General features: G+C 55.1%; 1 protein-coding gene across 1 annotated transcript in view; it reads left to right on the top strand.

Moving 5' to 3' along the window:
* The first annotated feature begins 522 nt into the window (after positions 1–522).
* RRAS2 (RAS related 2) overlaps positions 523–13,823 on the top strand; it is a 74,927-nt gene continuing 61,626 nt past the window's right edge. The window contains exon 1 of the mRNA XM_066583678.1: positions 523–700. Within this exon, the coding sequence (XP_066439775.1) occupies positions 599–700 (102 nt within the window). The 5' untranslated portion in view covers positions 523–598. The remainder of the gene's footprint in view (positions 701–13,823) is intronic.

The raw sequence follows: 13,823 nt of genomic DNA, 5'->3' as shown, positions 1-13,823 counted from the left end.
TCGGCAGGCGGTATAGTTCGCTCTGCTGCAGTTTCAGTTGCAGTTCGGCCTTCAGTCCAACAGCCAGATGTTACCTGCCGCCTCCAGGTGGGATTACTCTGTAATAGGTCCTACCAGTGTGACATTGGGGTGGGGTCACCTGTCAGAGGGGCGGGGCCGGTCACCTAGGTGACAGGTCTGCACCTCTGAGGTCACCTGTAGGACGCGTCTGGTTTTCCCGTGGTGCTCTGCCGCGGTTGCCGGGAGGTGAGGCAGGTCACGTGACTGCTCGGAGTTGAGGTGTTGGTGAGAGGGTGGGACCGCTGCCGGGAACTCAATAACAGAGCTGAGCCACACCCCTCCTCCTCATTAGCATAACCAGCGTCCGCCTCCTCCGTCTGTGACGCAGCAGGGAAGGCAGTGCGGCTCCCGCCCCGCTGTTGAATATTCAAAGAGGCCCCGCCCAGCTCGTGTAATATGCAGATCGGCAGTTTCCATAGCCCCGCCCTGTCGCTAAATATGCATACAGCTCGTTAGCCTAGTCCCGCCCCCGGAGCGGCAGTGCTGGCTGCGGCCCCTCATCGGCCATTTGTAGCGCAGCAGGGACCCCCGCCCCGGGATGGCCGGCTGGAAGGACGGCGCGGTGCAGGACAAGTACCGGCTGGTGGTGGTGGGAGGCGGCGGCGTGGGCAAGTCGGCGCTCACCATCCAGTTCATCCAGGTAGGTACCTGTGGGGCCTGTGCTGGAATGTGGGGCCCGGCGAGCCTGCTGGGAGTTGTAGTCCTGCAGGCTGCCTGGAGCTCTTGTGGAACTACATCTCCCAGCATGCACTGACGTACGTAGAGTGCAGGCCTGTAACGTCGCCCCCGCGGAGCGCTGGGACCCGTCCAACCGCGGCGCTGCGACCCAACCAACCGCTCCGCCGCGGCGCTGCGACCCAACCAACCGCTCCGCCGCCGCGCTGCGACCCAACCAACCGCTCCGCCGCCGCGCTGCGCCCCGTCCAACCGCTCCGCCGCCGCGCTGGGACCCAACCAACCGCTCCGCCGCCGCGCTGGGACCCAACCAACCGCTCCGCCGCCGCGCTGCGACCCAACCGCTCCGCCGCCGCGCTGCGCCCCGTCCAACCGCTCCGCCGCCGCGCTGGGACCCAACCAACCGCTCCGCCGCCGCGCTGCGACCCAACCAACCGCTCCGCCGCCGCGCTGCGACCCAACCAACCGCTCCGCCGCCGCGCTGCGACCCAACCAACCGCTCCGCCGCCGCGCTGCGACCCGTCCAACCACTCTGCCGCGCTGCGACCCAACCAACCGCTCCGCCGCCGCGCTGCGACCCGACCAACCGCTCCGCCGCCGCGCTGCGCCCCGTCCAACCGCTCCGCCGCCGCGCTGGGACCCAACCAACCGCTCCGCCGCCGCGCTGCGACCCAACCAACCGCTCCGCCGCCGCGCTGCGACCCAACCAACCGCTCCGCCGACGCGCTGCGACCCAACCAACCGCTCCGCCGCTGCTCTGCGACCCGTCCAACCGCTCCGCCGCCGCGCTGCGACCCGTCCAACCACTCTGCCGCGCTGCGACCCAACCAACCGCTCCGCCGCCGCGCTGCGACCCAACCGCTCCGCCGCCGCGCTGCGCCCCGTCCAACCGCTCCGCCGCCGCGCTGGGACCCAACCAACCGCTCCGCCGCCGCGCTGGGACCCAACCAACCGCTCCGCCGCCGCGCTGCGACCCAACCAACCGCTCCGCCGCCGCGCTGCGACCCAACCAACCGCTCCGCCGCCGCGCTGCGACCCAACCAACCGCTCCGCCGCTGCTCTGCGACCCGTCCAACCGCTCCGCCGCCGCGCTGCGACCCGTCCAACCACTCTGCCGCGCTGCGACCCAACCAACCGCTCCGCCGCCGCGCTGCGACCCGACCAACCGCTCCGCCGCCGCGCTGCGCCCCGTCCAACCGCTCCGCCGCCGCGCTGGGACCCAACCAACCGCTCCGCCGCCGCGCTGCGACCCAACCAACCGCTCCGCCGCCGCGCTGCGAACCAACCGCTCCGCCGCTGCTCTGCGACCCGTCCAACCGCTCCGCCGCCGCACTGCGACCCGTCCAACCACTCTGCCGCGCTGCGACCCAACCAACCGCTCCGCCGCCGCGCTGCGACCCGACCAACCGCTCTGCCGCCGCACTCGGACCGTATTCGCCAAATTTACAATGAATTTTATGCAACATTTTATTATGGAAATTAGGGGGTGTGGTCAGGTGTCTGGAGCCACGCCTCTTACGCATCTGCTGGGGGAGAGCGGGACGCCCAGCCGCCACGATGAAGGGACCAGCGCCAAACTTCATGGAGCGGCGGGCTGATATAACCTCGGGGCCTGTACCTGCTGGGAGTTGTAGTACCACAGGGACGCCTCCACTCAGCCCTGGTATTAACCCTTCCACCACTACAAGTCCCAGCAGAGCTGCACTCCTCTGTAGATGGACGCTGCACTTCAGTTCCACCATTTCCAAGATCTCTGCTTGCTGTCAGTGAATGGTAGCAGAAAACCTGCCCTGGCCTCATGTGCCTCGCAGCTGAGTGTTTGTTACAATGTATCCACTGCCGACAATCCTCCATCAGCTCCAGGCTGATACATTGTAGCAAAGCATCAGCGCAGGAGAGATGGGAGGAGCTGCACTGGATACAACTGTAACTAGAGGGGCTGAAAGCCAGAGTGTCACCCTTCACTGACAGCAAGCAGAGGTGCTGGAAACATGTAGGAGGAAGAGGCCCTGACTGATGACGGGATCGGGGGTCCTGCGTGGCCCCCAGTGCATGAATGGCACACGTGTCGGCCGCTCTGTGGGGTCCCAGCATCAGATCACCTGACCTGCTGGTGGGAAGACCCCATAAGACCAGAAGGGCACATTTATGAAACAATCTGTTGCCCCTAGCAACCAATCACAACAACCAATCACAGCGCAGCTTTTATTCTGGATTCTGCTATTGCAGTAAAGCTGTGCTGTGATTGGTTGCTAGGGGCAACATACTGTTTCATAAATGTGCCCGGTGATCATGGCGCTAATTCTTGATGTTGCGCCCGCTGCAGGAACGTTTATATCCTGCCGCTGCGCTGAGGGGGTGTGAGGGCCGATATGGGGCAAAGCGCATCCTGTGTGGCCCGAGGATTCATCCCGCGGCGCTCCCTCATCTTGTGGATTGCGGTGGTCAGCTCCGCCCCCTCCCGTCCTGCGGTGGTCAGCGCCCGCTTCCGCCCCCCCCCCCTATCCTGCGGTGGTCAGCGCCGCCCCCCCCCCCCTCCCATCCTGCTATGGTCAGCGCCCGGTTTCCCCTTGCTTCCCCCCTCCCGTTCTGCGGTGGTCAGCGCCCGGTTTTCCCTCCCTTCCCCCCTTCCGTCCTGCGGTGGTCAGCGCCCGCTCCCCCCCTTCCGTCCTGCGGTGGTCAGCGCCCGCGCCCCCCTGTCCTGCGGTGGTCAGCGCCCGCGCCCCCCTGTCCTGCGGTGGTCAGCGCCCGCGCCCCCCCCCCTGTCCTGCGGTGGTCAGCGCCCGCTCCACCCCCCCCCCCCCCCCCGTCCTGCGGTGGTCAGCGCCCGCTCCCCCCCCCCCCCCCCCCGTCCTGCGGTGGTCAGCGCCAGCTCCCCCCTCCCCCCCCGTCCTGCGGTGGTCAGCGCCAGCTCCCCCCTCCCTGTCCTGCGGTGGTCAGCGCCCGCTCCCCCCCTCCCTGTCCTGTGGTGGTCAGCGCCCGCTCCCCCCCCTCCCTGTCCTGTGGTGGTCAGCGCCCGCTCACCCCCCTCCCCCGTCCTGCGGTGGTCAGCGCCCGGTTTCCCCTCACTTCCCCCCTCCCGTCCTGCGGTGGTCAGCGCTCGGGTTCCCCCCCCCTCCCGTCCTGCGGTGGTCAGCGCCCGGGTTCCCCCCCTCCCGTCCTGCGGTGGTCAGCGCCCGGGTTCCCCCCCTCCCGTCCTGCGGTGGTCAGCGCCCGGGTTCCCCCCCTCCCGTCCTGCGGTGGTCAGCGCCCGGGTTCCCCCCCTCCGGTCAGCGCCCGGGTTCCCCCCCTCCCGTCCTGCGGTGGTCAGCGCCCGGGTTCCCCCCCTCCCGTCCTGCGGTGGTCAGCGCCCGGGTTCCCCCCCTCCCGTCCTGCGGTGGTCAGCGCCCGGGCTCCCCCCTCCCGTCCTGTGGTGGTCAGCGCCTGGTTCCTCCCCCTGCGTCTCTGGTGGGTGACGGGTACTTTAAATCCGCCTCCTTTCTGCGGCTCCTCCGGCGGTCGGTTTGGATGCAGCTGTTCAGGCTTCTTGCTGCCAGCTGTCACTTGCTGACCGTCTCCCTCCCCCGTCGCCATCTTGTGCTGCCATTTTTAGCTCAGTACGTGTAGGTGAAGCGGCTGTCCGTGTGCGGCCCCCGCCACGCAGCAGAATACGAACCGTAAATCCCGTCGGAGGAGACACTGCAGCGTCTCCATGCGGGCGAGGTAGGTGGCCGGCTCTGTGCCCCAACGCCGGCGAGGTAGGTGGCCGGCTCTGTGCCCCAACGCCGGCGAGGTAGGTGGCCGGCTCTGTGCCCCAACGCCGGCGAGGTAGGTGGCCGGCTCTGTGCCCCAACGCCGGCGAGGTAGGTGGCCGGCTCTGTGCCCCAACGCCGGCGAGGTAGGTGGCCGGCTCTGTGCCCCAACGCCGGCGGGGTAGGTGGCCGGCTCTGTGCCCCAACGCCGGCGGGGTAGGTGGCCGGCTCTGTGGCCCAACGCCGGCGGGGTAGGTGGCCGGCTCTGTGGCCCAACGCCGGCGGGGTAGGTGGCCGGCTCTGTGGCCCAACGCCGGCGGGGTAGGTGGCCGGCTCTGTGGCCCAACGCCGGCGGGGTAGGTGGCCGGCTCTGTGGCCCAACGCCGGCGGGGTAGGTGGCCGGCTCTGTGGCCCAACGCCGGCGGGGTAGGTGGCTGGCTCTGTGCGGTTGAGGTAGGTTTGTCAGTCAGGAACCTGGGAAAGTTGTGTGCCGACCCTGGCAGAAGCGGTTATGGCAGCCGTGTTGTTTATCAGCGGCGCTGAGCGGTGACCTTGCGGCGGCGCCGTCTCGCTCCTCTCCGCTCCCTCTGGAGCATTGATCCTTCGCAGAGAAGATGAGGAAATATTAACCAGGGGACGAGCCCGCCGGATGGATCCGGGCGCCGCGCCAAAGACTTGTGCACATCCAGGAAGCCCCACGTGTGCGCTCTCACTGACCCAGCGTAAACACTCACGACTAGAGTGCATGAATAGAATGCGAGGCGGCGCAGAACCTCTAGGGGCCCGTACACAAGGGTGTATGCAGGAGGGCCCCGTCGCTCTAATGCGTAAACGCGGGAATCCGCTCGTGTTACACGGATCATTCCGACCAAAATAGGACTTGTGGCTTTTATCACGGCGGTTCGGCGCTCTCTATTATGGTACGTAAATCCGCCTGACTGGGCCCTCACTCTGACTATCATGAATAGAATACCAGAACTGCAGTAAATACTGACACACAGCCACAATAGAGGCTCTTCTATCACATCGGGGTCCGTGTTGTAACCGCGACGGTCAGTCATGGTGGCCATTCGCAATTTTAACCCAAAGAGCTGAGAGATGGCCGAATAGAAGCCACCTTGCCCTAATTAGAGTGCGAGCTCTTCCGGACAGCGGCAGTCGTTCACCCAGCTTTCCCCGACGCATACATAGCGCAGCGCTCGTTACTGCGACTTACAGGAGGGCGTCCGTCATTTTTATGTGGGCAGCCACTTTATGGGGTTCCCGGCGCTTTTCCAGGGGCGCCGCTGATCGCGGGAGGAGGGGAGATCAGCGTCTGTCGCCGCCCAAAGGATGTTGCTGCCTCTGGGAAGGATCCTGTGGTCAGCGCCGATTTCATAAGAAGGTAATATCGGAGAGCTGAGCCGACCGCCACAATGGCGCAATTCTTCTTGCTCACCTTCATTAACCAGAGACCGCCCCCCTCAGCGCCGAGACCCCTGTGTGCCAACCGGGGTGGCGGCAGCTACAGCGACACGTTCTCTGCGCCATTCACCTCATAGGAGCTGCTCGGTTACCATATTGGTTGTCGCCCAGATCCTCCTGAGTAGGCTGAGGGTTTGTTACAGTGTATCAGTGCAGACAATCCTCAGAGCCAGCAGCCTAATACTGCCACACTGTAACGAGTGCTCAGCCGTGAGCAGTGTGTGCAGCCCGCCCTCCGTGGTCCCGTAGCCACGAGCGCTGCAGGCTGTTTTTCACTGTGGTTTTTGGGTGTCGCCTGGCGCTCTCGTAAACCTGCAAGAAAAACGTATCGCTGCGCCGAATGTTCACACGTTTAGTAGGAAAAACAAAAAATTACATGAAACTCGTGAGCCGCGTCTACGAGGGCGAAATAATGGTCGGAAAACAAAAATGGCGCAGACTGCGAAAGGAACCTCGCCCGTGTAACGGACTGCAAATATTGGCTTCTGTCTTCGTACATCTCGCAAGAATATCGCTGCGTGCCGCGGCCTCTCCGTGTTACAGCAACGTCTTACATGCGCAAGACGATCCGGGCGGAACCGACAGGCGGAACCGACCGCTGAGGTTAAGGAGGTAATTCACGAGTCGTTTTCCTGTTGGCACTGCTGGCGCCGCGGCGTGGACTGAGTGCAGCTCTCGCTGTGCAGGCGGTGAGGTCATGCTGCATAGTATTCGGCTCTCTGCACGCTGTGATGTCATCAGAGGGTTTAACCCCCTCTGTGCTGCCGACAACCAGAGACCGCTGCTCTGACATCACAAGGGGGGAGGGGTCCGGTGTGAGGATCGCCGCGCCGGGAAAACTTCTGGTGAATTTCTCATTGCAGGATGTTTGGCGCCACGTCTTCGGTATAACGATGCGACAGATGGAAGAAGCGTCGCGCCGATGATGAATTTGTTGCATCTTTGCCTACGTCTGGCGATGCGCCGTTACATGTCATAAATGTCTGTGAACCCTGCGTGAGAGGCGGAGCTTCTCTAATATTCGGCGCAGATCGCTAGTAAATGTCTCAATTGATTTGTACTAAAAGTGCAACTTAGAGGCGGCGGCGCCAGAATGCTCTATCTGACTGCATTGTAATGGTCCTGCTTGCTGTCAGTGAATGGCTTCACACTTAATCATTTTGTTCTATGCTAGCAGAGCCTAATTAACCCTCTCTGGGTCGGCTGTCAAAACTGCTTGCTCACAGCTGCAGGTTTGTTACAACTGTTTCCGGTCTACACAATCGTCTGTGAGAAGACCCCGGCCTCCAGATTGTTAGTGTATCAGTCTATAATCAGAAAGTCTCCCCCCTGTCAATCACCCTCCTCCCCCCCCCCCCCGTCAATCACCCTTCTCTCCCCCCCCTGTCAATCACCCTTCTCTCCCCCCCCTGTCAATCACCCTTCTCTCCCCCCCCTGTCAATCACCCTTCTCTCCTCCCCCTGTCAATCACCCTTCTCTCCCCCCCCTGTCAATCACCCTTCTCTCCCCCCCCTGTCAATCACCCTTCTCTCCCCCCCCTGTCAATCACCCTTCTCTCCCCCCCCTGTCAATCACCCTTCTCTCCCCCCCCTGTCAATCACCCTTCTCTCCCCCCCTGTCAATCACCCTTCTCTCCCCCCCCTGTCAATCACCCTTCTCCCCCCCCCCCCGGTCAATCACCCTTCCCCCCCCCCCCCCCCCCGGTCAATCACCCTTCTCCCCCCCCCCCCCCCCGGTCAATCACCCTTCTCCCCCCCCCCCCCCCCGGTCAATCACCCTCCTTCCCCCCCCCCCCCGGTCAATCACCCTTCTCCCCCCCCCCCCCCCGGCCAATCACCCTTCTCCCCCCCCCCCCGGCCAATCACCCTTCTCCCCCCCCCCTGTCAATCACCCCCCCTCCGTCAATTACCCTCCCCCCCCCCCCCCCCCCCCCCGGTCAATCACCCTCCTCCCCCCCCGATCAATCACCCTCCTCCCCCCCCATCAATCACCCTCCTCCCCCCCGTCAATCACCCTCCCCCCCCACCCCCGTCAATCACCCTCCCCCCCCACCCCCGTCAATCACCCTCCCCCACCCCCGTCAATCACCCTCCCCCACCCCCGTCAATCACCCTCCCCCACCCCCGTCAATCACCCTCCCCCTCCACCCCCGTCAATCACCCTCCCCCACCCCCGTCAATCACCCTCCCCCACCCCCGTCAATCACCCTCCCCCACCCCCGTCAATCACCCTCCCCCACCCCCGTCAATCACCCTCCCCCACCCCCGTCAATCACCCTCCCCCACCCCCGTCAATCACCCTCCCCCACCCCCCCCCGTCAATCACCCTCCCCCCCCCCCCCGTCAATCACCCTCCCCCCCCCCCCCCCGTCAATCACCCTCCCCCCCCCCCCCGTCAATCACCCTCCCCCCCCCCCCGTCAATCACCCTCCTCCCCGCCCCCCGTCAATCACCCCCCTCTCCGTATGTCCCCCCCCTCTCTCCGTATGTCCCCCCCCCTCTCTCCGTATGTCCCCCCCCCTCTCTCCGTATGTCCCCCCCCTCTCTCCGTATGCCCCCCCCCTCTCTCCGTATGTCCCCCCCCTCTCTCTGTATGTTCCCCCCTCCCCCCCCCTGTATATTACCCCCCCCTGTATATCAGCCCCACTCTCCCTGTATATATTACCTCCCCCCCTTATATCACCCTACTCTTGTCCTGTAAATAGCACCCCCCCTCATTTTCTTGTATATTACCTCCTGTATCTCACTCCTCCTCTGTGTATCACACCTCACCACCCCCCTCTTACATATGACTGTATATTGCCCCCCCCCCCTTCCTGTATATCACCCCCTCTATATTGTATCGTTTTCTGTGTCGTATTGATGCTTGCTGCTTCTCATTGTAGAAAGGTTTATAAGGCAGGAAGCGGGCTGTGGCGGCGCGGCGGCCGCTCCTTCTACTCCGCTCGCCGGCTCTGATGATTCTGTGCAGTCGTATTTCCCATGAATTAGTCGTGCGTTGACGCCGCGCCATTCTGTCCTCCTTGGACGGTCATGTATTGGTCGGGCGCGGCCTACAGGGTTCCAATTCGTGCTTCTCGTGGCCGGTAACGTGCGGCTCCGCTGACTGCAGTGAGATAAGCGGCGCTGCGGGCACAGAGTCCTCCCCATCTACGGAGCGGGGTGACTGTTGCGCCATTTCAGCTTCCCCGGAGCCCTGGGTCACCTGGCATCTGTGCCCCAGCGGATAAGGCTGTGCTCAGGCTCATTTCACTTGAGTGAGTGCGATACCTGGCCGTGAAGCTTGACGCAATACCGCGCTCGCCAACGTGTGACGCCCCCGCGGATGCCAGCCGTTGTTGTGTTTTAAAAACTCCTCCCATCAGTCCAGAGAAGTAGCGGTCGTCCCCGCGGCATCGCAAGCGTTTCCTACAGCATCATGCGGCGCACGGACAGATTGTACGCAGTGTCCCGAGAGTCACAGGCGCAACTCGCTATCGAACTTGGTAGTATGGGAGACCTGTGGGAGTGCGGACATCCCCCAGAGCAGCGCTCATCCCCCAGAGCAGCGCTCCCACCAGCAGCTCACAAAAATAGCTTCTACTATGTAAATCTGGGGAGCGAAAAATCCTCAGAGAGGGGAAAACTGGCCTGGAAACCCCCTGCAGGGCGTGACGAGGTGTGCGGCTCTGCCTCATGACTGTGCAGGAGTGCTGAGTACGTCCTCGGACTCATCCTGAGGCTTCTACTCCAGTCACATCCACAGCTGCAGTCACTATTCATGTCTTGTATTTTGGCGGCTGCATTTAACAGTTTCTTGCATTTTTCCTTCTGGCTTAGTTTCTGCAGAAAGAATTCTGGGGTCTTCGGCGCTCATCCTGCAGAGCTGAACTCGGACCCCCCCCCCCCCCCCTCACATACCTAGCATGCCAGTGAGGGTCTATGGAGGGGCCGCAGCTGTCAGAGCCTCAACATGACTACTATATGTCCAGGTCCTTGTACACTGGGATACCCCCCCCAAATATATCATCGGGGGAGGGGATATAATAGGATGCTGGAATCTTAATCTTCTTCCAAAAATAATCTAAATGTGGTTAAGAACAAAAAACGCCAAATACCAAACATGTATACAGCTGTATACCGGGCCGGACCACCAGTGTAACGGGGAGGGGGTTATTTCGCCAGCAAAAGCTCATAACACCAGTAATAGCCCATAGGTAACCCTCTGTGGTGAGTAGTATCACCTTCCTGTACATAGGGGGCAGTATTATAGTAGTTATATTCTTGTATATAGGGGGCAGTATTATAGTAGTTATATTCTTGTACAGAGGGGGCAGTATTATAGTAGTTATATTCTTGTACATAGGGGGCGGTATTATAGTAGTTATATTCTTGTACATAGGGGGCGGTATTATAGTAGTTATATTCTTGTACATAGGGGCAGTATTATAGTAGTTATATTCTTGTACATAGGGGGCAGTATTATAGTAGTTATATTCTTGTACATAGGGGGCAGTATTATAGTACTTGTACATAGGAGGCAGTATTATAGTAGTTATATCCTTGTACATAGGGAGCAGTATTATAGTAGTTATATTCTTGTACATAGGGAGCAGTATTATAGTAGTTATATTCCTGTACATAGGGGGCAGTATTATAGTAGTTATATTCTTGTACATAGGGGGCAGTATTATAGTAGTTATATTCTTGTACATAGGAGGCAGTATTATAGTAGCTATATTCTTGTACATAGGAGGCAGTATTATAGTAGTTATATTCTTGTACATAGGTGGCAGTATTATAGTAGTTATATTCTTGTACATAGGGGGCAGTATTATAGTAGTTATATTCTTGTACATAGGGGGCAGTATTATAGTAGTTATATTCTTGTACATAGGGGGCAGTATTATAGTAGTTATATTCTTGTACATAGGAGCAGTATTATAGTAGTTATATTCTTGTACATAGGGGGCAGTATTATAGTAGTTATATCCTTGTACATAGGGAGCAGTATTATAGTAGTTATATTCTTGTACATAGGGGGCATTATTATAGTAGTTATATTCTTGTACATAGGGGGCAGTATTATAGTAGTTATATTCTTGTACATAGGGGCAGTATTATAGTAGTTATATTCTTGTACATAGGAGGCAGTATTATAGTAGTTATATTCTTGTACATAGGGGGCAGTATTATAGTAGTTATATTCCTGTACATAGGGGGCAGTATTATAGTAGTTATATTCTGGTACATAGGGGGCAGTATTATAGTAGTTATATTCTTGTACATAGGAACAGTATTATAGTAGTTATATTCTTGTACATAGGGGCAGTATTATACTGGTTATATTCTTGAACATAGGAGCAGTATTATAATAGTTATATTCTTGTACATAGGGGGCAGTATTATAGTAGTTCTATTCTTGTACATAGGAGGTAGTATTATAGTAGTTATATTCCTGTACATAGGGGGCATTATTATAGTAGTTATATTCTTGTACATAGGAGGCAGTATTATAGTAGTTATATTCTGGTACATAGGGGGCAGTATTATAGTAGTTATATTCTTGTACATAGGAGCAGTATTATAGTAGTTATATTCTTGTATATAGGGGGCAGTATTATACTGGTTATATTCTTGAACATAGGAGCAGTATTATAGTAGTTATATTCTTGTACATAGGGGGCAGTATTATAGTAGTTATATTCTTGTACATAGGGGGCAGTATTATAGTAGTTATATTCTTGTACATAGGGGGCATTATTATAGTAGTTATATTCTTGTACATAGGGGGCAGTATTATAGTAGTTATATTCTTGTACATAGGAGGCAGTATTATAGTAGTTATAATCTTGTACATAGAGGGCAGTATTATAGTAGTTATATTCTTGTACATAGGGGGCAGTATTATAGTAGTTATATTCTTGTACATAGGAGGCAGTATTATAGTAGTTATATTCTTGTACATAGGGGGCAGTATTATAGTAGTTATATTCTTGTACATAGGGAGCAGTATTATAGTAGTTATATTCTTGTACATAGGGGGCAGTATTATAGTAGTTATATTCTTATACATAGGGGGCAGTATTATAGTAGTTATATTCTTGTACATAGGGGGCAGTATTATAGTAGTTATATTCTTGTACATAGGAGCAGTATTATAGTAGTTATATTCTTGTACATAGGGGCAGTATTATAGTAGTTATATTCTTGTACATAGGAGGCAGTATTATAGAAGTTATATTCTTGTACATAGGGGGCAGTATTATAGTAGTTATATTCTTGTACATAGGAGCAGTATTATAGTAGTTATATTCTTGTACATAGGAGCAGTATTATAGTAGTTATATTCTTGTACATAGGAGCAGTATTATAGTAGTTATATTCTTGTACATAGGAGCAGTATTATAGTAGTTATATTCTTGTACATAGGAGGCAGTATTATAGTAGTTATATTCTTGTACATAGGGGGCAGTATTATAGTAGTTATATTCTTGTACATAGGGGGCAGTATTATAGTAGGTATATTCTTGTACATAGGGGGCAGTATTATAGTAGTTATATTCTTGTACGTAGGGGGCAGTATTATAGTAGTTATATTCTTGTACATAGGGGGCAGTATTATAGTGGTTATATTCTTGTATATAGGGGGCAGTATTATAGTAGTTATATTCTTGTACATAGGGGGCAGTATTATAGTAGTTATATTCTTGTACATAGAGGGCAGTATTATAGTAGTTATATTCTTGTACATAGAGAGCAGTATTATAGTAGGTATATTCTTGTACATAGGGGCCAGTATTATAGTAGTTATATTCTTGTACATAGGGGGCAGTATTATAGTAGTTATATTCTTGTACATAGGGGGCAGTATTATAGTAGGTATATTCTTGTACATAGGGGGCAGTATTATAGTAGTTATATTCTTGTACATAGGAGCAGTATTACAGTAGTTATATTCTTCTACATAGGAGGCAGTATTATAGTAGTTATATTCTTGTACATAGGGGGCAGTATTATAGTAGTTATATTCCTGTACATAGGGGGCAGTATTATAGTAGTTATATTCTTGTACATAGGGGGCAGTATTATAGTAGTTATATTCTTGTACATAGGGGGTAGTATTATAGTAGTTATATTCTTGTACATAGAGGCCAGTATTATAGTAGTTATATTCCTGTATATAGGGGGCAGTATTATAGTAGTTATATTCTTGTACATAGGGGGCAGTATTATAGTAGTTATATTCTTGTACATAGGAGGCAGTATTATAGTAGTTATGTTCTTGTACATAGGGAGCAGTATTATAGTAGTTATATTCTTGTACATAGGGAGCAGTATTATAGTAGTTATATTCTTGTACATAGGGGGCAGTATTATAGTAGTTATATTCTTGTACATAGGGGGCAGTATTATAGTAGTTATATACTTGTACATAGGGGGCAGTATTATAGTAGTTATATTCTTGTACATAGGGGGCAGTATTATAGTAGTTATATTCTTGTACATAGGGGGCAGTATTATAGTAGTTATATTCTTGTACATAGGGGGCAGTATTATAGTAGTTATATTCTTGTACATAGGGGGCAGTATTATAGTAGTTATATTCTAGTACATAGGGGGCAGTATTATTGTAGTTATATTCTTGTACATAGGAGGCAGTATTATAGTAGTTATATTCTTGTACATAGGGGGTAGTATTATAGTAGTTATATTTTTGTACATAGGAGCAGTATTATAGTAGTTATATTCTTGTACATAGGGGGCAGTATTATAGTAGTTATATTCTTGTACATAGGGGGCAGTATTATAGTAGTTATATTCTTGTACATAGGAGGCAGTATTATAGTAGTTATATTCTTGTACATAGGAGCAGTATTATAGTAGTTATAGTCTTGTACATAGGGGGCAGTA

The sequence above is a fragment of the Eleutherodactylus coqui genome, chromosome 11 (assembly GCF_035609145.1).
Source record: "Eleutherodactylus coqui strain aEleCoq1 chromosome 11, aEleCoq1.hap1, whole genome shotgun sequence".
Lineage (NCBI taxonomy): Eukaryota > Metazoa > Chordata > Amphibia > Anura > Eleutherodactylidae > Eleutherodactylus > Eleutherodactylus coqui.
The sequence above is the reverse complement of the archived record's forward strand: the minus strand, read 5'-3'. Positions and strand labels throughout refer to the sequence as shown.